The sequence below is a fragment of the Gobio gobio genome (assembly GCF_949357685.1).
Source record: "Gobio gobio genome assembly, chromosome: 24".
Taxonomy (NCBI): domain Eukaryota; kingdom Metazoa; phylum Chordata; class Actinopteri; order Cypriniformes; family Gobionidae; genus Gobio; species Gobio gobio.
Window position 1 is genome coordinate 1,176,753 of NC_137120.1, and position 24,035 is coordinate 1,200,787.

At 44.9% G+C, this 24,035-nt stretch overlaps 2 protein-coding genes across 3 annotated transcripts in view; both read right to left on the minus strand.

Moving 5' to 3' along the window:
• Nucleotides 1-10,227, minus strand: part of cdkn1a (cyclin dependent kinase inhibitor 1A) — a 10,469-nt gene extending 242 nt beyond the window's left edge. The window contains exons 1-3 of the mRNA XM_079808584.1: nucleotides 9,941-10,227; nucleotides 2,425-2,865; nucleotides 1-1,634 (exon numbers count right to left, since the gene is read on the minus strand). The exon at nucleotides 1-1,634 is cut by the window's left edge and continues 242 nt beyond it. Of these exons, the coding sequence (XP_079664710.1) occupies nucleotides 1,579-1,634; nucleotides 2,425-2,865; nucleotides 9,941-10,118 (675 nt within the window). The 5' untranslated portion in view covers nucleotides 10,119-10,227 and the 3' untranslated portion in view covers nucleotides 1-1,578. The remainder of the gene's footprint in view (nucleotides 1,635-2,424; nucleotides 2,866-9,940) is intronic.
• A 2,136-nt stretch (nucleotides 10,228-12,363) lies between these two features.
• On the minus strand, nucleotides 12,364-22,370 carry srsf3b (serine and arginine rich splicing factor 3b). Of its 2 annotated transcripts, none has more exons than XM_079808586.1 (6): nucleotides 22,256-22,370; nucleotides 20,138-20,348; nucleotides 18,255-18,392; nucleotides 15,565-15,603; nucleotides 14,153-14,239; nucleotides 12,364-14,071 (listed from the first exon to the last, which is right to left on the minus strand). In XM_079808586.1, the coding sequence occupies exons 2-6, from the start codon at nucleotides 20,338-20,340 to the stop codon at nucleotides 14,044-14,046; spliced, it is 495 nt and encodes a 164-aa protein (XP_079664712.1). In that variant the 5' UTR covers nucleotides 20,341-20,348; nucleotides 22,256-22,370; the 3' UTR covers nucleotides 12,364-14,043. The 2 variants fall into 2 exon arrangements, with proteins under 2 accessions (XP_079664712.1, XP_079664713.1); XM_079808587.1 differs by having other exon boundaries at nucleotides 12,753-14,071; nucleotides 21,077-22,312.
• Between the last annotated feature and the right edge of the window lie 1,665 nt (nucleotides 22,371-24,035).

Sequence of the window (24,035 nt, forward strand, 5' to 3'; positions counted from 1 at the left end):
TGGGATTCAAACCTGGAGAAGAAGAGAGCTTTCATCCTAAAGTATAAAGCTTGGCGTTCATCGAGTTTATTTTACACGTTATCGCTCGACGTTACTTGTATTTCCATGACAACAGGAAAGCTGAGTGTTTGTAAAGATGCTGTCGTTGCAGCGGACGCGTCGCGAAACACGAGCAGAACAATCGCTTATTTTGTAGGTTTTATTTTTATATTTTCATGTTCATCGTTGTGCTTTTGTTATTTTATTTAAATATTACTATTTAGGTTTAACTTATTTTTATTTCAGTTTTAATTTATTTCCAGGTAATATTTTTAGTACTCAAAACTTATTTCAGTTTAATTTTCATTTAGTTTAAGTTGAACTAATATTTATATTTTACTTTATTTCAAGTAACGGAACAGTTTTAGTTTAAGTTAATAATAACCCTGGAACGAATGTCTTCGTAAAACATTCGTCAGTAATTTCCGTATTTAACTTAACGTGACATGATGTACGAATTAATGTACGAGATTCTGCTGGTGTTTGACGAAGTGTTTCGTAAATCAATGCGTTGTGTAAAGTGATCGCAGCTGAGTTACGAGAATGTGTGTGAGCTCGTACTGGCAGCGTAATTGAGGTTTACATTTATAATAACAACAATAACTTTTAAGTGTCCAACAAAAAAAAATTGGCACCAAACATTTAAAATGAGACGTTTTTAAAGTCAGCTACATGTGCAATAAAGCAAAACATTTGAATATGTGCGCACTGAACAATCAGTGCTTCAGAATCGCCAATAACTCTTGCGGATCTTTCCAGAATCTTTTCGTCCCCTCCACCCATCGAATTTAAAGGGATTTTTTTAAAGGTAAATTTGCATAAATGTTAACCGTTGACATGCGAACATACAAACAGGAAGTGTTCAAAGAGGATATTCCTGAATCACACATGATGGAGGAGCTGAGGGAACGCTTGAGCGATCGCTGAGAGAGTTCTGGAGCTGAAGGTGCAGAACAACAGAAGATCTGATGAGTTCATGTGTGAGGGTTTGAGTCCAGGCCCGTGTGAGGGTTTGAGTCCAGGCCCGTGTGAGGGTTTGAGCCCAGGCCCGTGTGAGGGTTTGAGCCCAGGCCCGTGTGAGGGTTTGAGTCCAGGCCCGTGTGAGGGTTTGAGTCCAGGCCCGCGTGAGGGTTTGAGCCCAGGCCCGTGTGAGGGTTTGAGCCCAGGCCCGTGTGAGGGTTTGAGTCCAGGCCCGTGTGAGGGTTTGAGCCCAGGCCCGTGTGAGGGTTTGAGTCCAGGCCCGTGTGAGGGTTTGAGCCCAGGCCCGTGTGAGGGTTTGAGCCCAGGCCCGTGTGAGGGTTTGAGCCCAGGCCCGTGTGAGGGTTTGAGCCCAGGCCCGTGTGAGGGTTTGAGCCCAGGCCCGTGTGAGGGTTTGAGCCCAGGCCCGTGTGAGGGTTTGAGCCCAGGCCCGTGTGAGGGTTTGAGTCCAGGCCCGTGTGAGGGTTTGAGCCCAGGCCCGTGTGAGGGTTTGAGCCCAGGCCCGTGTGAGGGTTTGAGTCCAGGCCCGTGTGAGGGTTTGAGTCCAGGCCCGTGTTGGCGTTATTGTCCTGATTTGCGGGGCGTGGCCACCTGCCTCTTCTTCGCCTGGTAGAAATCTGTGTGGATAAGAGCATAAGAACTGTCATTCACGCCTTTACTCAACATCTGCTCGTATTTTACTAAAGTTAAGTTTACATTAAACTCTTAGAATTATTCACAGTTTATATATATATATATACACACTAATCAGGCATAACATTATGACCACCTTCCTAATATTGCGACCCCCATGACCCTGTGGCCGGTTCTCCACTGGTCCTTCATGACCCTGTGGCCGGTTCTCCACTGGTCCTCCATGACCCTGTGGCCGGTTCTCCACTGGTCCTTCATGGTGGACTCAAACTTTACTTATACTTTTGTATTATTGATCAAACATAAACTTGCATTTAACAAAAAGAGACTGGATTGTGTTTCATGTCATTTAATGTTATCACAGTGATAATCATATTGTCTGAGCCAGATATTAATATACAGATTTTCTCCTCATTGTTGTCACTACTAGAGCAAGCTCCTGATTGGTTAACGCGGCGCGGAATATCCGCCAAAGTTCAGATTTTTCAACTTGAGCGATTCGCGCAAACTGCGCGCTCAAACCGCTTAATTCGCGTCCTTCGCGCCGCCTCAATCGCGCGAATCGCGCCGCAGAATGCCATTTCGCGTCTCTGCATTGACTTAACATGTAAATCACTCGCGCGAATCGCGTCCGGTGTGAACGCACCTTAACACATCAACTCTGAGGACAACATGTTCACTTGCTGCCTAATATATCCCACCCACTAACAGAGATCAGTTATTCACTGGTCATAATGTTATGCCTGATCGGTGTGTATTATTCTCCCACCTCACCTGTGATGTTGGTCTGTTTCCTCTTGAGCTCGGCCCTCTTCTCCGGCGTTCTCTCCGTGTCCAGCGGCACTGGGCTGAATCTCTCGGGGGTGTGGGCGGGGCTGAATCTCTCGGGGATGTGGGCGGGGCTGAATCTCTCGGGGATGTGGGCGGGGCTGAATCTCTCGGGGGTGTGGCCGTTCTCTTTGCCCTGCAGGCAGCGGTACAGCACGGGCACCCGGACCCCGGACACGCCCACCCAGCGGAAGTCTCCGCCCTCCAGCGGCCGTTCCGAGGCGAAGTCGAAGCTCCAGCGGCGCGACGCCTCCTCCAGGTCCTTCCTCAGGGTGGCGCTGTACTCCAGCTGGAGCTGCTCGCGGTCCACTGGGCCGAACAGGTTCCTCCGCGCCGGCCCATTCCCCAGAGCTCGCAGGATCCGCCTGTGCCACGCCATGACCTGATCTGGAGACACATGAGGAGCGGTCAGCGGGTCAGCAGTGAGGAAACAACACGCCTCAATATTACACCTCAACCATTGACCAGTGCTGTGCTGTCTGACCAGTGCTGTCTGACCAGTGCTGTCCTGTCTGACCAGTGCTGTCTGACCAGTGCTGCCCTGCCTGACCAGTGCTGTCTGACCAGTGGGGTCCTGTCTGACCAGTGCTGTCTGACCAGTGCTGCCCTGCCTGACCAGTGCTGTCTGACCAGTGCTGTCTGACCAGTGCTGCCCTGCCTGACCAGTGCTGTCTGACCAGTCCTGTCTGACCAGTGCTGTTCTGTCTGACCAGTGCTGTCTGACCAGTGGGGTCCTGCCTGACCAGTGCTGTTCTGTCTGACCAGTGCTCTCTGACCAGTGCGGTCCTGCCTGACCAGTGCGGTCCTGTCTGACCAATGCTGTCCTGTCTGACCAGTGGGGTCCTGTTTGATCAGTGCTGTCTGACCAGTGCTGTCCTGTCTGACCAGTGCTGTTCTCTCTGACCAGTGCGGTCCTGCCTGACCAATGCTGTCCTGTCTGACCAATGCTGTCCTGTCTGACCAGTGCTGTCCTGTCTGACCAGTGCGGTCCTGCCTGACCAGTGGGGTCCTGCCTGACCAGTGCTGTCCTGTCTGACCAATGCTGTCCTGTCTGACCAGTGCTGTCCTGTCTGACCAGTGCTGTCCTGTCTGACCAATGCTGTCCTGTCTGACCAGTGCGGTCCTGTCTGACCAGTGCTGTCCTGTCTGACCAATGCTGTCCTGTCTGACCAGTGCGGTCCTGCCTGACCAGTGCTGTTCTGTCTGACCAGTGCTGTCCTGTCTGACCAGTGCTGTCCTGTCTGACCAGTGCGGTCCTGCCTGACCAGTGGGGTCCTGCCTGACCAGTGCTGTTCTGTCTGACCAGTGCGGTCCTGCCTGACCAGTGCTCTCTGACCAGTGCGGTCCTGCCTGACCAGTGCTGTCTGACCAGTGGGGTCCTGTTTGACCAGTGCTGTCTGACCAGTGGGGTCCTGTTTGACCAGTGCTGTCTGACCAGTGGGGTCCTGTTTGACCAGTGCTGTCTGACCAGTGCTCTCTGACCAGTGGGGTCCTGCCTGACCTGTGCTGTCTGACCAGTGGGGTCCTGTTTGACCAGTGCTGTCTGACCAGTGCTGTCCTGTCTGACCAGTGCTGTTCTCTCTGACCAGTGCGGTCCTGTCTGACCAGTGCTGTCCTGTCTGACCAGTGCTGTCCTGTCTGACCAGTCCTGTCCTGTCTGACCAGTGGGGTCCTGTCTGACCAGTGCTGTCCTGTCTGACCAGTGCTGTCCTGTCTGACCAGTGCTGTTCTCTCTGACCAGTGTGGTCCTGCCTGACCAGTGCTGTCCTGTCTGACCAGTGCTGTCCTGTCTGACCAGTGCTGTCCTGTCTGACCAGTGCTGTTCTCTCTGACCAGTGCGGTCCTGCCTGACCAGTGCTGTCCTGTCTGACCAGTGCTGTTCTGTCTGACCAGTGCTGTTCTCTCTGACCAGTGCGGTCCTGCCTGACCAGTGCTGTCCTGTCTGACCAGTGCTGTCCTGTCTGACCAATGCTGTCCTGTCTGACCAGTGCTGTTCTCTCTGACCAGTGCGGTCCTGTCTGACCAATGCTGTCCTGTCTGACCAGTGCTGTCTGACCAGTGCTGTCCTGTCTGACCAGTGCTGTTCTCTCTGACCAGTGCGGTCCTGCCTGACCAGTGCGGTCCTGTCTGACCAGTGGGGTCCTGCCTGACCAGTGCTGTCCTGTCTGACCAATGCTGTCCTGTCTGACCAGTGCTGTCCTGTCTGACCAGTGCTGTCCTGTCTCACCAGTGCTGTCTGACCAGTGCTGTCCTGTCTGACCAGTGCTGTCTGACCAGTGCTGTCCTGTCTGACCAGTGCTGTCCTGTCTCACCAGTGCTGTCTGACCAGTGCTGTCTGACCAGTGGGGTCCTGCCTGACCTCTGCTGTCTGACCAGTGGGGTCCTGCCTGACCAGTGCTGTCCTGTCTGACCAGTGCTGTCTGACCAGTGGGGTCCTGTCTGACCAGTGCTGTCTGACCAGTGCTGTCCTGTCTGACCAGTGCTGTCCTGTCTCACCAGTGCTGTCCTGTCTGACCAGTGGGGTCCTGTCTGACCTGTGCTGTCTGACCAGTGGGGTCCTGCCTGACCTGTGCTGTCTGACCAGTGGGGTCCTGTCTGACCAGTGCTGTCCTGTCTGACCAGTGCTGTCTGACCAGTGGGGTCCTGTCTGACCAGTGCTGTCCTGTCTGACCAGTGGGGTCCTGCCTGACCAGTGCTGTCCTGTCTGACCAGTGCTGTCTGACCAGTGGGGTCCTGTCTGACCAGTGCTGTCTGACCAGTGGGGTCCTGTCTGACCAGTGCTGTCTGACCAGTGCTGTTCTGTCTGACCAGTGCTGTCTGACCAGTGCTGTCCTGTCTGACCAGTGCTGTCCTGCCTGACCAGTGCTGTCTGACCAGTGCTGTCTGACCAGTGCTGTCTGACCAGTGGGGTCCTGCTTGACCAGTGCTGTCCTGTCTGACCAGTGCTGTCCTGTCTGCTGTCCTGCCTGACCAGTGCTGTCCTGTCTGACCAGTCCTGTCTGACCAGTGCTGTCCTGTCTGACCAGTGCTGTCCTGTCTGACCAGTGCTGTCTGACCAGTGGGGTCCTGTCTGACCAGTGCTGTCCTGTCTGACCAGTGCTGTCCTGTCTGACCAGTGCTGTTCTGTCTGACCAGTGCTGTCTGACCAGTGGGGTCCTGTCTGACCAGTGCTGTCCTGTCTGACCAGTGCTGTCCTGTCTGACCAGTGCTGTTCTGTCTGACCAGTGCTGTCCTGTCTGACCAGTGCTGTTCTCTCTGACCAGTGCTGTCCTGTCTGACCAGTGCTGTCTGACCAGTGCTGTCCTGCCTGACCAGTGCTGTCCTGTCTGACCAGTGCTGTCTGACCAGTGGGGTCCTGTCTGACCAGTGCTGTCTGACCAGTGCTGTCCTGTCTCACCAGTGCTGTCCTGTCTGACCAGTGGGGTCCTGTCTGACCTGTGCTGTCTGACCAGTGGGGTCCTGCCTGACCTGTGCTGTCTGACCAGTGGGGTCCTGTCTGACCAGTGCTGTCCTGTCTGACCAGTGCTGTCTGACCAGTGGGGTCCTGTCTGACCAGTGCTGTCCTGTCTGACCAGTGGGGTCCTGCCTGACCAGTGCTGTCCTGTCTGACCAGTGCTGTCTGACCAGTGGGGTCCTGTCTGACCAGTGCTGTCTGACCAGTGGGGTCCTGTCTGACCAGTGCTGTCTGACCAGTGCTGTTCTGTCTGACCAGTGCTGTCTGACCAGTGCTGTCCTGTCTGACCAGTGCTGTCCTGCCTGACCAGTGCTGTCTGACCAGTGCTGTCTGACCAGTGCTGTCTGACCAGTGGGGTCCTGCTTGACCAGTGCTGTCCTGTCTGACCAGTGCTGTCCTGTCTGACCAGTGCTGTCCTGTCTGCTGTCCTGCCTGACCAGTGCTGTCCTGTCTGACCAGTCCTGTCTGACCAGTGCTGTCCTGTCTGACCAGTGCTGTCCTGTCTGACCAGTGCTGTCCTGTCTGACCAGTGGGGTCCTGTCTGACCAGTGCTGTCCTGTCTGACCAGTGCTGTCCTGTCTGACCAGTGCTGTTCTGTCTGACCAGTGCTGTCTGACCAGTGGGGTCCTGTCTGACCAGTGCTGTCCTGTCTGACCAGTGCTGTCCTGTCTGACCAGTGCTGTTCTGTCTGACCAGTGCTGTCCTGTCTGACCAGTGCTGTTCTCTCTGACCAGTGCTGTCCTGTCTGACCAGTGCTGTCCTGTCTGACCAGTGCTGTCCTGCCTGACCAGTGCTGTCCTGTCTTACCAGTGCTGTCCTGTCTGACCAGTGCTGTCCTGTCTTACCAGTGCTATCCTGTCTGACCAGTGCTGTCCTGTCTGACCAGTGCTGTCCTGCCTGACCAGTGCTGTCCTGCCTGACCAGTGCTGTCCTGTCTGACCAGTGCTGTCCTGCCTGACCAGTGCTGTCCTGTCTGACCAGTGCTGTTCTCTCTGACCAGTGCTGTCCTGTCTGACCAGTGCTGTCCTGTCTGACCAGTGCTGTCTGACCAGTGCGGTCCTGCCTGACCAGTGCTGTCCTGTCTTACCAGTGCTGTCCTGTCTGACCAGTGCTGTCCTGTCTGACCAGTGCTGTCCTGCCTGACCAGTGCTGTCCTGTCTTACCAGTGCTGTCCTGCCTGACCAGTGCTGTCCTGCCTGACCAGTGCTGTCCTGTCTGACCAGTGCTGTCTGACCAGTGCTGTCCTGTCTGACCAGTGCTGTCCTGTCTGACCAATGCTGTCCTGTCTGACCAGTGCGGTCCTGCCTGACCAGTGCTGTTCTGTCTGACCAGTGCTGTCCTGTCTGACCAGTGCTGTCCTGTCTGACCAATGCTGTCCTGTCTGACCAGTGCGGTCCTGCCTGACCAGTGGGGTCCTGCCTGACCAGTGCTGTTCTGTCTGACCAGTGCTCTCTGACCAGTGCGGTCCTGCCTGACCAGTGCGGTCCTGCCTGACCTGTGCTGTCTGACCAGTGGGGTCCTGTTTGACCAGTGCTGTCTGACCAGTGCTGTCCTGTCTGACCAGTGCTGTCCTGTCTGACCAGTCCTGTCCTGTCTGACCAGTGGGGTCCTGTCTGACCAGTGCTGTCCTGTCTGACCAGTGCTGTCCTGTCTGACCAGTGCTGTTCTCTCTGACCAGTGCGGTCCTGCCTGACCAGTGCGGTCCTGCCTGACCAGTGCTGTCCTGTCTGACCAGTGCTGTTCTGTCTGACCAGTGCGGTCCTGCCTGACCAGTGCTGTCCTGTCTGACCAGTGCTGTCCTGTCTGACCAATGCTGTCCTGTCTGACCAGTGCTGTTCTCTCTGACCAGTGCGGTCCTGTCTGACCAATGCTGTCCTGTCTGACCAGTGCTGTCTGACCAGTGCTGTCCTGTCTGACCAGTGCTGTTCTCTCTGACCAGTGCGGTCCTGCCTGACCAGTGCGGTCCTGTCTGACCAGTGGGGTCCTGCCTGACCAGTGCTGTCCTGTCTGACCAATGCTGTCCTGTCTGACCAGTGCTGTCCTGTCTGACCAGTGCTGTCTGACCAGTGCTGTCCTGTCTGACCAGTGCTGTCTGACCAGTGGTGTCTGACCAGTGCTGTCCTGTCTGACCAGTGCTGTCCTGTCTGACCAGTGCTGTCCTGTCTCACCAGTGCTGTCTGACCAGTGCTGTCCTGTCTGACCAGTGCTGTCCTGTCTGACCAGTGCTGTCCTGTCTCACCAGTGCTGTCTGACCAGTGCTGTCTGACCAGTGGGGTCCTGCCTGACCAGTGCTGTCCTGTCTGACCAGTGGGGTCCTGCCTGACCTGTGCTGTCTGACCAGTGGGGTCCTGCCTGACCAGTGCTGTCCTGTCTGACCAGTGCTGTCTGACCAGTGGGGTCCTGTCTGACCAGTGCTGTCTGACCAGTGCTGTCCTGTCTGACCAGTGCTGTCCTGTCTCACCAGTGCTGTCTGACCAGTGCTGTCCTGTCTGACCAGTGCTGTCTGACCAGTGGGGTCCTGCCTGACCTGTGCTGTCTGACCAGTGGGGTCCTGCCTGACCAGTGCTGTCCTGTCTGACCTGTGCTGTCTGACCAGTGGGGTCCTGCCTGACCTGTGCTGTCTGACCAGTGGGGTCCTGCCTGACCAGTGCTGTCCTGTCTGACCTGTGCTGTCTGACCAGTGGGGTCCTGCCTGACCTGTGCTGTCTGACCAGTGGGGTCCTGCCTGACCAGTGCTGTCCTGTCTGACCAGTGCTGTCTGACCAGTGCTGTCCTGTCTTACCAGTGCTGTCCTGTCTGACCAGTGCTGTCTGACCAGTGCTGTCTGACCAGTGCTGTCCTGTCTGACCAGTGCTGTCCTGTCTGACCAGTGCTGTCCTGTCTGACCAGTGCTGTCCTGTCTGACCAGTGCTGTCCTGTCTGACCAGTGTCTGAGTGTGTCTGCTGTTCTGAGAGCAGCTTCTAAAGGGAGTCATGAGTGCTGAGACATGTGAGGGCATGTTCCTCTGACTGCAGTGGCCGCGTCTGACCAGCAGAGGGACACACAACACACATTACATCTACACACATGTAAAAACACATCATATATGAGGGACATCTCATGATTTATAAACATATTTTTGTTTAAAAGCACTAAAATAATACTTGACATATGTTTTTTGTTACTTTGTTTTATCATTTTTTTTATTTAAATTGTGTATTGTTATTTAACTCATTAATTAACTCTTAATTAACTAAATAATGCTTGTGATAATAGTCGAAATTATTACTTAAAAGTCGAAAATATTACAAGGCAAAATTCATGAGTCATAATTATGACAAAAAGTAACATTTTCACATTAAAAGTCAAGTCTTTTTTCCATGAGAAAACTGTTTTTATGTATAACATGTTTTTTATTTAAATTGCTTATTATTTAACTCGATGATTAACAATTATTTACCTAAAATAATATTTATACTTAATAATAATGACCTTCTTACTATGACCTTCTTACAGAATTTAATATTAAATTTAATAAATAAATGTATAATTGTGATATAAGAGATTTCAGCCCATACATATAATTATTTATTTTTTTAATACTTTATTTAAACCTATATTTCATGACGTCATTACAGCACATGTCACTGCTTCCCTATTGGTTAATGTGAGGGGCCATTCAGTTCATTACAAAAAAAAAGTACATTCAAGACTGCGGCGGGAAAGCGAGCGTTGTTTTGATTGGTCAGGAGCGGCACAGACACGCCCACTCTGAGCTCTGGCTCCACGTGAAGCCGAAGCTCGTGTAAGCCGGTGGAAAACATGAGTTCACTTCACAATAACGTTCAAACAGCGATAAAACCGCCAATCTGAGAGACACAATCACACACTGAGGGAAAGACTTCCAGTCACAGCTCGCCTGAGGGGTTTATAAGAGTTTAAACGAGTCTTGCGTTCTTCTGATAATGATAACAACTTTAACTCAAACGCTGTGAAAGAGCAAAACGAGGAAAAACATGAACACTTACATGATTTGGCTTCTGACGAGTGTCGAAACACGGTAGAATCGCCGTTAGCTGAGCGTCCGTGAGCGGGTTCGGGTCTCCTGACAGCGGGATCAGTTGAACTGGACTTCAGGAGTAGCGCTGGACTGGACTGGACTGGACTGGAGCGGTTCTGCTTCTGCGCGAGGGACTGTCTCAACATTAGTCAACTCCGATGGGCGTGTCCAGCCCGTAGGCGGGGCCTAGTGAGCACAGCACGTGGACTGAGCCCATGGCAACACGTGAGCGAGTGTGCAGCGTGAACGCGCCTTCACGGGACATTCCAGTGGATCTGCGTCACAGTTCCCGAGCTGAGCGGATCCGCCACTGCGCATGCGCGGTTCTTTAGCCTGCATTTCCCATATCCATTTCAGAAATAAGTACATGATGCAATTATTCTGCAACAGCGAGGAGCTTTAAGAAATAATTGAAAACTTTTTTTTTTCTATTCGTTTCTTAGGTATTCATGGAAGCCCATTTCTGCCACATAAGAAAACGCTTTAGTGAATCATAATTATATAAAAAGTCGAAATTATGACATACTAAATCATAATACTAAAAGATATGGCTTAAAAAGGCTTGAAATTATTATAGTCAAAATTCTGACTTAATATGACAAAAAATTCGGAATGACATAATGTAGAAATTATGACATAGAAATTCAAAATTATGAATTAATATCACAAAATGGTGAAACTAACTTGAAATTCACAATTATGACATTAAAAGTTGAAATTGACAAAGTCAATGATTATCAAACACCGAAATTATGACTTAAAACGCAAACATATCACAAGTCGAAATTTACTTGTCATAAAAATCGAAATTGACTTAAGTCGTAATGACAAAATGTAGAAATTGACAAGTAAAAATTTGACAAAAAGTTGAAATTACACAAAAAAATGCTAAGTTGGGTTGAAAATGGACAAACCCAGCGGTTGGGTTAAATGTTTGCTTAAAACAACCCAATTGCTGAGTTAGTCCATTTTCAAACCAGCATTTTTTAGAGTGTATGATGTTGAAATATGTCAATTTTGACTAGTTAAAATTCTGACTTAAAAAGTCATAATGACAAAAAGTGGAAATAAGACAAAAGTCGAAATTATGACTTAAAAGTGACTTATGACAAAGTCAAAATGACGACAAAAGTTGAAATGACTAAAAAAAGTCACAAATATTAAAAGTTTAAATTGATTTGTCACAATTTTGACATAGTTGAAATTATTTAAGTCGAAATTGTGACTTAAAAAGTTGAAATAATAGGTTAAAATTGATTTAAAAAGTCATTATGACAAAGTCGAAATTATGACAGTTGAAAATAAAACATAAAAGTCAAAACTTAGTCATAATTATGACATAAAAAGTAGAAATTGACAAAAAGTAAAAAAATTATGACAAGTCAAAATTGACCTAGAGTCATAATTACGATATTAAGAGTCAAGTTTTCGTTGTTAGGTTCACCACCATACAATTACACACCCTTATGTTTCAGAAATGGCCTTTCATAGATATTTGACTAATATAATACAACAGAATGAGCAGTCCAGCCCCGCCCACATACGAGAGCCCAGACAGTATTAATAAAACTGATAATCATAACTCATATAAAGATGCAGAGTAACAAGCTCACAGTGAAATGAGGAGGAAATAAACCCAGATGACACACAGAACTACGAGCACACAATCAGTGCGTCATCCGGGTCATTTCCTCATATATTCTATAAGCACATCATATGGTAATTAAGAACCCACACAGTCGGATTTTTGTTTGTTTGTTGTAAATGTATTTATTCCATATATATGAAACAGTAATATTTAATCCAGAATAAAATAATTACAGCAATAACTGGCCCAATTTAGAGCCAGTAAACACCACAGCGCTAAATCAAATCAGTCCGTCAGTTTGTAGACTAATGAGAGACCCCGCGAGCTACAGGACAGCCATTCTCCATTAATGAGGTACAGCGCGAGGGAACCGCGGGAAAACATCAGCGCGAGGGAACCGCGGGAAAACATCAGCGACGCGTGACTCATCAGAGCCGTGAGTAACGCGAGGCGAGGGAAGGGAAAGAGCGGGAAAGTTTGAGTTTCTGTGGAACCCGTTCATTCATTCAGACTCATTCGTCATCTGGGGTATTTATTACAGCCCATGAGCGCATATTAATTCAAAGATACATGGAATATTTGTAGTTGTATAGATTAATTTATCAAAGCAAAAGATAGTGAGTGGACTGGTGAAACCGCGCATGTGTTGTGGTCAGTGGAAAAGCGAATGATCCGCCATAACTCAGCAGATCTCTCACTCTCACACACACACACACACACACACACACACACACACACACACACACACACACACACACACACACACACACTTACTTCTGCTTCTGAGTGGCTCATCACGTGATCATCAGCTATTTTTTTTATTGAAACAAGTGGATCACAACAGTAAATCCATCATACAACATTAATGTTTTACAGGATATATCACATATCAAATGAACAGTTTAAATAAAAATAAAAGATACAACAAGTGATCATTGGCTATGAAAGACTGATGTCTGAGTCGTGACGTCATCACAGCGGGAGCCAATGAGTGACTTGATCAGGACATTAACCACTGCACCTCACCATTGTTTTATTTTCATGGATAAAGACGCAAAAAGTAATGTGTAAATATTTACTTTCTATTGCGTTTTCTACTCACTGTAGTATACTAATTTATATTTTATTTAGATCAAATTTCATCACGGTTTAATCTTTTATTTTTACTTTTTTCCCCTCCGCTTTTCGCATTTCAGAATTAACGATTAGTTTTACAAAAATACATTTTTCTTTAAGATTTAATCAGATATTTAGGTTTGTTTTATTTTTATCAGTTTATTTATTTAAACCATTTTATTTAAAAAAAAAATATTTTAAATTAAATTTAAAATTCAATTGACAAGTAAAAATTATGAATTGAAATGACAATGTCAAAATTCGGACTTTAAAGTCAAGACAAAAAAAAAAGGAAATTATGACAAGTTGAAATTCTGATTTAAAGTTATACTTGTGACAAAGTCGAAGTTGAAAAACGTCAAAATTATGACTTAAAAAAATATTACAGGTTGAAATTGACGTCATGACACAAAGTCAAAATTTGACACATCAATATATACGTTTGATTTAATCAGATTTTTATGTATTAGTTTCATTTAAATCAAAGTTGTTGTTTTTATTTAAACCATTGTATTAGTTTAAACAAATAATTTTTAATTTTATTTAAATTAATCGAATGCATCTCTGAAGTTTTCCCCTGAAGGTCCCTGGACCCGTTTGAGAACGACCATGTGAAATTACACAGAAGTTCTGCTATTAGCCCAGCGTTAATGAAAGAGGAACAACGCTTCAATATATACGCTCTAGTGGACTGAATCCTCTAAAGCTCGATCCAGAGACGCAGATGTAGAGTTATAGTTGATGCTCGCCCTCTGCTGGACATGCATAACATCTGCATATTACACTTCATATTCAATATGCTTCCACAGAAACGCACAATAAAAGCTCAAACAGGGACAGATTAGTATTGACTAACATTTGCAAGAGATATTACACACTGAATATGAACATCTCGTGTTCACTGGATAACATGTCAAACAAACAATCATTTAAAAACTCACTCATACAATATTGTACAAACTGAGAAAGAGACCTGTTTTTATTTTGTAATGAGTTTTAATTGAGCTCAACATTATAAACAGTACAAACACTATGAGGAAACACAGGAGAATGAGCTGTTGATTCTGCTCCTGCTGTCGGCATCTCCTTCATCACAAACACAAAGCCGCGCCCGCGGCCGAGCTCTCGCGCAGCAGGACCCGCACATTCACCGGCAACACAAAACTAACTCAACTAATCTTAAAAGTGAGAGATGGAATGCCGTCGCATTAAAACCGCAGCTACAGAAGGAAACAGAACCGCTAAAATAATCTTCATAAAAAAACAAAAATAAAAACAAAAATAAATGGGGGACTCGGAGCAATAAAGTCTTTTCAACGTTTTTGATCGACGTTTTCCCGTCACAACGCTTTTCTCTGTGTGGTGGTTCATTTCCGGTCATTAGATCTGGAACGACTGTAAACGAGAAGATCGAGATGTGAGCTCGGGGTCGGACGTCATTTCCGGCCGGACGAGATAAAGGACGAGAACTCTTACCTCCTCGATCGGGAGAAAGATCGTGAGGGCTTGTGGTTCCTGTCACGGGACAGCGATCTCTCCCTCCTGCGCTCTCTGGAAAGAGATCTAGAGTCCAGAACCAGGGTTAATACAGTTCACACACTCATCACAAGAAACTAAAGATAATATTTACAATTATTCATTTTAGGGATGCATGATACAGCAGCCACCATATATCAATATCGGCCGACGTGTTCATTTTTTATCGTATCATTATATCGGCTGACATTTATTCATTTTTAATCTTTTCGTTATATTGGACAACATATGTTCATTTTTAAATCTTATCTTTAATTCGAACGACACATGTTCATTTTTAATCTTACCGTTGTTATTGTTCTTGGCCACATTTGCTCAATTTTAATCTTATCCTTAATTTTATCGGTCTCGGCCGATATTTGTTCATTTTTAATCTTATCGTTTATGTTATCGGTCTCAGCCGACATTTGTTCATTTTTAATCTTCTCGTTATATCGGCCGACATTTATTCATTTTTAATCTTATCGTTAATGTTATCGGTCTCAGCCGACATTTGTTCATTTTTAATCTTCTCATTATATCGGCCGACATTTATTCATTTTAAATTGTATTGTTATATCGGCCGACATTTATTCATTTTTAATCTTATCGTGAATGTCATCAGTCACCATATCGGTATCAGCCCGATATATGTTCATTTTTAATGTTATCGGTCTCAGCCGACATTTGTTCATTTTTAATCATATCGTTAATATTATCGTCTCGCCTGACATTTGTTAATTTTTTATATTATCGTCTCAGCCGACATTTGTTCATTTTTAATCTTATTGTTAATGTTATCAGTCACCATATCGGTATCAGCCCGATATATGTTCATTTTTAATGTTATCGTACGACATATGTTCATTTTTAATCTTATCGTTAATGTTATCGGTCTCAGCCGACATTTGTACAGTTTTAATCTTATCGTTAATGTTATCGGTCTAAGCCGACATTTGTACAGTTTTAATCGTATCGTTAATGTTATCGGTCTCAGCCGACATTTTTAATCTTATCGTTAATGTTATCGTCTCTGCCCACATTTGTTCATTTTTAATCTTATCGTTAATGTTATCAGCCACCATATCGTTTATCAGCCGGATTTATGTTCATTTTTAAATGTTATCGTTATCAGCTATTTTAAGTTGGAGTTATCGTATCAGTCAAAATGTTAATAATCGGTACATCCCTAATTCATTCTCATTTTAATTTAGTTTAACTTGGACGTACTAAAATAACTAAAACAAGCTAAATAATAGTAAAGTAAAAATGTTTAAAAAAAACAAAAACAACTAAATTACTAAAACAAATAAAAACGATTCAAAATATTGCTAAAAACTCCAGCAGCATCTGAACGATATTAAAGCGCTCACCTGCTACGACTGCGACTGAAGCTCCTCCTCCTGGGCGATCTGAAGAAGAGAAGAAGAAGAGCGAGTGAGCGCGGCGATCGCCACACGAGCAGCCCCTAAAGCCCTGAAACTCCAGCCTGCTAACAGTCAAACACTCAGCGGAGATCTGGCCACATGAGCTACAGTAGTGCCCTAGGAGAAACTCACGCACTGCAAACCACCCCACAGAATGAAGAAGAAGAAGACACAGACAGAGCAGCTCAAAGCCCACGCTTCTCATTAACCTGAACCTCCGCTTGGGCTCCCCCTCAGTCTGCTTACCCTAAGCTTAATGAGTCCGCACATGGCAGATCTCAGACCAACCCTGTGTGTTTGTGTCTCAACTCAACAGGAGATTTCTCCTCATCTTATATCTGTATTCAGCATTAAACTGTATGAAGCAGGAAAAACTTACTAGTCTTTCGGTTTTCAACAAGCTAGAAAAGGCGAAGGGGAGGCGGCTGGCGGCCGGGGAGCAGAATTGGCGGGAAAGTGCAGGCCAGATGCTGCGAGCTGATTAGCTGGCTTGCGGATGGGGGCTGGATGTAGTGGATTTTTCCTGCTTTTATTGGTTAGCCGAAGGCTGTTGCTGGTGGTTGGTAGTGTAGACATTGGGGAACGTAAAACGCTGATTGGTCAGGAATGTGAAGTGGGCCGCTGCCGATTGGGTGTTAAGGTTGGAGGAGGAAGAGGAGCTGACAACGGCATGCTCAGGAACCAATGGGCTGGTGCGACCTGATGACTGGCCACGCCTGGGTCATGTGACACCAACCCAGCCAGCTGATTGGGGCACGCTGGTCACATGATGCTGAAAGAGGACTAGTAGACTGACTCAGAGGGTGGTGAGGAGAGGCATGGTGGTGACTCTGCAACGGGGTTCATTTTTATTAATATAGATGATAAGAAAATAAAAACAACCTTTTCATGTAAAGTTAAGTCAACAAAAGATTGCATTCCAACCATTACTAGAGCCGAGCAGATACACAAGCGACTGGGCTTCGGCCAATCACACACACTGAGCATGTCATCAATATTAGCGCCATCGCATCCGGGTCGAATTTCAGTCCGAAAGGACAATTAAAGCACGTCCAAACTCTCATTATAAATGTTAAAGACATCACTTTACCTTTGAGACATTAATGGAACACGCCCACTTTTTGGGACTTTAGCTTATTCGCCATATCCCGCAGAGTTCGATAAGACCATACACACCATTCTCATCTCTGTGCCGTAACTCTGACACACTCACTGCTAGCATAGCTTAGCACAGAGACTGGAGGTTAATGGCTCCAGCTAGCCTAGCACAAAGACTGGAGGTAAATGGCTCCAGCTAGCCTAGCACAAAGACTGGAGGTAAATGGCTCCAGCTAGCCTAGCACAAAGACTGGAGGTAAATGGCTCCAGCTAGCCTACTGCTCAAATTGACAAAAAAAAAAACGCCAACATTTTCCTATTTACATGTTGTGATGTGTGTAGTTACATCATGTACTAAGACCGACAGGAAATGAAAAGTTGTGATTTTCTAGGCCGATATGGCTAGGAACTATATTATCATTCCTGCGTAGTAATCAAGGAACTTTGCAGCGGCGCAATGATATTAAGCAGCGCCTGAAAATAGCCCCAGCGCTCTCTGTGCAAGCAGGTTGTCACGTTGGTTATGTTGAGAGAAGTTAGCCTATTTTCAAGCGCTGTGTAATATTGCGCCGCTGCACTCATGGTATGGCAGTAAAGCTCCTTGATTACTACGCAGGAATGATAATATAGTTCCTGCCATATTGGCCTAGAAAATCACAACTTTTCATTTTCCGTCGGTCTTAGTACACAATGTAACTACACACATCACAACATGTAAATAGGAAAATGTTGGCATTATTTTGTCACTTATTGAGCAGTAGGCTAGCTGGAGCCATTTACCTCCAGTCTTTGTGCTAAGCTAGGCTAGCTGGAGCCATTTACCTCCAGTCTTTGTGCTAAGCTAGGCTAGCGGTGGGTGCGTCAGACAGTTATGGCACGGAGAGGATGAGAATGGTGTGTATGGACTTCTCTAACTCTGGGGGATGCTGTGAATAAGCTAAAGTCCAAAAAGTTGGCGTGTTCCTTTAAATTACCGCAGAATATCAGAACAGGATGAGAGTTTTGGCGGGGGGAAAAAAAAGTGCTAAATTGTCATCAGAACAACAACGTCACGACGCAAAAAGCAGTAACGCTTCCCAATAAGGTCCCGCTAGCTAACATGCGCTACTATTGGTTAATAATACACACCCGTTCACTGTTAGTTCATGATGAAATCAACATTAATGCCTCTCTCAGGGTTAGTTCATTCACAAACAGAACCCCACTGTGAAGCGTTACCCAACAAGCAATCAAAAAGCTCGTCTTTTTCTCATTTCGGGCTGAAACGCAACCCGGGTGAGACCAGCCGATCTATCACTGGCTGATCCGCTTTAAACGCTCATGAGCGACTAGCAGAATTTGAGAAGCCCAGTCAGATCATCGTTTAATGGTTATCAATGACAATGAAGATGGAGGAGCTAAAGATCTGCGGCGGACGCCCATCCGAGCCGGGTCATGTGGCGCCGGCGGAGCAGAGGCCTCCAGGACTGGCGGAGGGAATCGCGTTAGTTTGCTCTGAAACACAGTGCAGAGAGACAGGTGAGGGAAGACAGCTTTACCTGCGCCTGGCGGGCGGGCTGCTGCGTCTGCGGTAGTCATCGCGTGGGCGTCGACTCCAGGATGGAGGCGGGCCGCGGTTACGAGTTCGCTTCTCGCCATTGGACAGCTCCACCCTCACTCGGCAACCGCAGAGAGTCCTGCGCAACCCATCCGTTAGTTCAGAGGTCAAGAGCAGTGTTACGTAACCAAGTAACTTTTTCCAAGTAACTAGTAAAGTAACGCATTACTTTTCACATTTACAACAAAAAATCTGAGTTACTTTTTCACATTAATTTGACTGACAGCTCATGTTGAGAGTCAGTGCAGAGGTGTGTGTGTGTGTGTGTGTGTACATGATGGTTATTGTAGTTCTAGACTAAATGTGAGCATTTATTTATCTCACTTGCACAAAGATTCTGTACTCCTCAAAATTAACAAAATCATTCAAATGCAAAATCAGAATACTACGCAAACCTCCAATAATTAAATGTTAAATAAAACAAATGTATGCATAATCTACCTTTATATTTAATTGACCAATGTCTTGCTGCTGCCTTTGATGATGAAAATTACTAGATTTTTAGTTTTTATTGGTAAAACTTTTTTCTCCTGCATCTATTCTCCATTATCCAGAGCTGCGCCCTCTAGTGTTCATGAGGGAATCTGCATCTTTACCTCAGCCTGGGGCGCATTATTTACATTTTGGTATGAAGAGGTCTTTACCGTTGCACAAAAATATAACTGTTATAAAAAACAAAACAAAAACAAGCCCAGGTGAGAAAAAGTAACGTAACATTACCTTTCTTAAAAAGTAACTCAATTAGTTACTTTTTAAGGGAGTAACGCATTATTGTAACATTACTTTTCTTAAAAGTAACTAAGTAACTCAATTAGTTACTTTTTAAGGGAGTAACGCAATATTGTAACATTACTTTTCTTAAAAAGTAACTAAGTAACTCAATTAGTTACTTTTTAAGGGAGTAACGCAATATTGTAACATTACTTTTCTTAAAAAGTAACTCAATTAGTTACTTTTTAAGGGAGTAACGCAATATTGTAACATTACTTTTCTTAAAAAGTAACTCAATTAGTTACTTTTTAAGGGAGTAACGCAATATTGTAACATTACTTTTCTTAAAAAGTAACTAAGTAACTCAATTAGTTACTTTTTAAGGGAGTAACACAATATTGTAACATTACTTTTCTTAAAAAGTAACTAAGAAACTCAATTAGTAACTTTAAGGGAGTAACGTAATATTGTAACATTACTTTTCTTAAAAAGTAACTAAGTAACTCAACTAGTTACTTTTTAAGAGAGCAACGCAATATTGTAACATTACTTTTCTTAAAAAGTAACTCAACTAGTTACTCTTTAAGGGAGCAACGCAATATTGAAACATTACTTTTCTTAAAAAAGTAACTAAGTAACTCAACTAGTTACTTTTTAAGGGAGCAACGCAATATTGAAACATTACTTTTTTTTAAAGTAACTAAGTAACTCAATTAGTTACTTTTTAAGGGAGTAACGCAATATTGTAACATTACTTTTCTTAAAAAGTAACTAAGTAACTCAACTAGTTACTTTTTAAGGGAGTAACGCAATATTGTAACATTACTTTTTTTTTAAAGTAACTAAGTAACTCAATTAGTTACTTTTTAAGGGAGTAACGCAATATTGTAACATTACTTTTCTTAAAAAGTAACTAAGTAACTCAACTAGTTACTTTTTAAGGGAGTAACGCAATATTGTAACATTACTTTTCTTAAAAAGTAACTAAGTAACTCAATTAGTTACTTTTTAAGGGAGCAACGCAATATTGTAATGCATTACTTTACAAAGTAACGTTCCCCAACACTGGTCCAGAGTAACGTGCAGAGCGGCAGCGGTATAACACACACTCACCGTCCGTCCAGCTCTCTGACGGCGTCTGTGGCGTCGCGGGGGTCCTCGAACTCCACGAACGCAAACCCCGGCGGGTTCCTGGCCACCCACACGCTCCTCAGGGGGCCGTAGTAGCCGAACGCTCGCTCCAGTTCAGACTTATTCCCATTATTTCCAAGATTCCCCACGTACACTTTGCAGTCCAGAGGGCAGTCGCGATGCATGGCTCAATCTGCACAACAGAGGAGTAACGAGAGGTTACATTTGATATGAAAGTTGATTTTATTATGAAATTCAAACAGTAAATGTGTGTCTTTAAAGGGATAGTTCACCCAAAAATCATAATGACCCCATGATTGACTCTCCCTCAGCTCATCCTTCTTCTCTCAGACGAACACAATCAGAGTTATATTAAACATGTCCTGCCTCTTCCCAGCTTTATAATGAAGTGCATCAATCGTATAACTGCTCCACACGGCTTCAGGGGTTAATAAAGGCCTTCTGAAGCAAATCGATGGTTTGTGTAAGAAAAATATCCATATTTACCACCAATATGTAGCTTCCGCCAGACCGGCTACGTTTACGTAGAACGCTTATCATAACATCATCGTCGTGCCAGTTACGCTTTTTCTGTAAGTTGGCGATCTGGTGGAAGCTATTTTACTTTATAACGTGGTAAATATGGATATTTTTCTTACACAAACCATCGATTCGCTTCAGAAGGCCTTTATTAACCCCCGAAGCCGTATGGAGCAGTTATATGATGGATGGATGCACTTGTATGGGCTTCATTATAATGCTTGGAATAGCCAGGATATTTTAATATAACTCGGATTGTGTTCATCTGAGAGAAGAAGGATGAGCTGAGGGAGAGTAAATCATGGGATCATGTTAATTTTTAGGTGATCTATCCCTTTAATAAACATCAGAAGTTATGTTGAAAGATACAGAACAACTTACTGAAGTGAATCATGTCTCATGTAATCGCTCAATCAGTGAGGAAAAACATCAATAAAACAGCTTGAGGACAATAAATATCATTTAACGCCACATTTACCTCAGAAAAACCAGTGGCTATTAACTCGATGGGTAGCTAGAAAAATTAGCATTTTGATTCATAGACTAAACCTGCTTTTCAATATTTAATGCATGTTTAAATCTGTAAAGAAAACAAGCTATGACTGGATGTCTTCAGAAAACCAATAGGAGTAACAATTATATTAAGTTATTATGATGTAATCTGCAATGTATGCTAAATTAATTGTTAAGTGTAACCTTTAATATTAATGTAACTGAAAGGGGTATAGTTTACAGCATTAGCTAAGAGATGAGACGTAACAAAACAAAACGAACGAGTTTGTGTGGAAACGTGAAATGTGTGTCCATATCCAGTTTTACTAGTGAACGTGTCAGTTGTGCACTAATTTAAATAACCGCGATAATCTCTAGGGAAAGACATGAAAATGAATGGAGGTGTGGCTGCTCTCGGCCTCCATCCCCCTCAATACCTGTCTCTCTCTCTCTGAGTCTATCTCTCTCTCTCTATTTAATGTGTTCTTGATATAACAATTGTTTGTCCTTCCGTAGAATTTGTAAACGAGCTTGAAACACCGACAGAGGCCATTTAGAGTCAAACACCGTCGATTTCCACTGTTGTGTTCGAGCTCCTAATAAGCGAAATTGTTTATTATTATCGACCACAAAACTACCCAAGCAAATACATCTAGCAATAAAGATTAAACGAGTGCAGCGACTGAAAAAAATAATAAATAAAAAAAAGCCTAAACAACATTAACGTAAAAAACGCGTATTTTGCTTTTGTTCGCTGCTCAAAATGGCGCACGGCGTTCACACGCGACTCAACACAAACTATTAAAACACTAACACACAAACGCTCTCTTTAACGCGCGATAGCTGCTGAGCACATCATCAGGATGATTGTTAATTTACCACGTGTGATTAAAGACTCGAAGTTAAGCTGCTAACCGCTAATCTGGGTCAATAGTAAAATGGCGCCTGCAAAAAAACACAAATGGAGCAAAAACGCCAAACGCGTCTGCAAGCGCCGGCGAGCAAACTCCACACGCGTTAGATTCAGACGCATTGGAACACAATAAAAGCGAATAAAAGTAAATTTACCGTCAATATCACGTGTTTCTGACCGTGTGTGTTTGACTCCTGGATCAGATCCGCTCTGAAATGGCGCAGCGCGGAAATACGGAGGCTCTCGCGTAATGTACGTCCGCACGCACGCGGAGGGGCGGGGCTTCTGCTCATAAAGGCCTGTGCTGCGTGCGAATCAACCCCCCCTCACTCACTATCCCCTACATTACTCCACTATATAGTTCACTTGAAGGAGTGGACGCTGGAAAGGCTGCCACTTTTGCATGTTATTTGAATTAATAATGTAATGGAAAGATTTATTGAACTCTCCCATGGAAACTAGCATGTATAAACCGTTATTAAACAACTTAATAATGAATTAAAAAGGAAAGTATACCTGTATGAAGGAAAATGGATGGATGATTCAGCAGCGGGCGCCATCTTCTGGCGAGACGCGGGAGCGCGACTCTCGCAGTGCATTATGGGTATGCTCCATCGGTTGATCGTACGTCAGTTGTACACTCTTTTGTGGGACTGAATAAGTGCACTCGATAGTGTCCACTGTGGCTGTTCTGTCGAATAGTGCCGTTTTTAAGGGTGTATGGGCGAAGACAGGGTTAGATTACGCCAGGATTAGGCTTTAGTTCGACTAAGTAGCGTTTATAAATGTTCTTTAGGGGGGAAAACATGATTTGTGTTCATCTTGAGACAAACTATGGCACTGATATATTCTAAGATGTTCAAACACTAGTTTAAACCGGGACTAGTTTATCTGTGACTAGTTTAATTTGGGACTAGTTTAATCTGGGACTAGTTTAAACCGGGACTAGTTTATCTGTGACTAGTTTAATCTGGGACTAGTTTAATCTGGGACTAGTTTATCTGTGACTAGTTTAATCTGGGACTAGTTTAAGCCGGGTCTGTGACACCGGGGGCTGATGGGGATGGCTCCAGTTTTAAACACATAAATCCAGTGGTGTTGTTGTTGTTGTTGTTATTGTTGTTGTGTTGTTGTTGTTATTGTTGTTGTGTTGTTGTTGTTATTGTTTGGCACATGTGACTCACACCGGCTCATCTTCTTCAGAAATGATGCCGACAGCTGGTCTTGATTCAGATATTCAGCTGTAACTGGATCATGAGACACAAGCGGGTCATATTTCATCAGAAGAGCTGAAGTACAGTGAGCAGCTGAGCTGATGAAGACACTCTCAGATTCTGTTTACTGTACCGCTCATGCACTCAACTAAACATTTTGTATGTATAAAATATATATTTTACAAAATTATGTGACTCTAAAATTCTCTCTAAAAACTCTAAAAGTCCGTGTGTGTAATTGAGTTCCAAACTTGAAGTTATGAGCTGCGAAAAGATTTAAATGACTGTTTCCATGGTGACGCAACTTCTCTCAGGATGAATGTTTGAGATTCTGAATGACACCTAATACTTGATGATTATTAAAATATGTGATATCATCCATCCATCTGTCCATCCATCCATCTATACATCATCCATCCATCCATCCATCTGTCCATCCATCCATCTATACATCATCCATCCATCCATCCATCTGTCCATCCATCCATCTATACATCATCCATCCATCCATCCATCTATACATCATCCATCCATCCATCCATCCATCCATCCATCCATCCATCCATCCATCCATCCATCCATCTATACATCCATCCATCCATCCATCCATCTATACATCCATCCATCCATCCATCTGTCCATCCATCCATCTATACATCATCCATCCATCCATCTGTCCATCCATCCATCTATACATCATCCATCCATCCATCCATCCATC

Bases quoted from the DNA above. Each gene is read 5' to 3' on its own strand.
- srsf3b (XM_079808586.1), bottom strand. From the start codon at position 20,340: ATGCATCGCGACTGCCCTCTGGACTGCAAAGTGTACGTGGGGAATCTT. The intron at 15,604-18,254 runs GTAAAGCTGTCT...TCTCTTCTTCAG, and splicing joins AGCCCGCCCGCCAGGCGCAG to ATCGCCCAGGAGGAGGAGCT. The intron at 14,240-15,564 runs GTGAGCGCTTTA...TCTGGACTCTAG, and splicing joins TTCAGTCGCAGTCGTAGCAG to ATCTCTTTCCAGAGAGCGCA.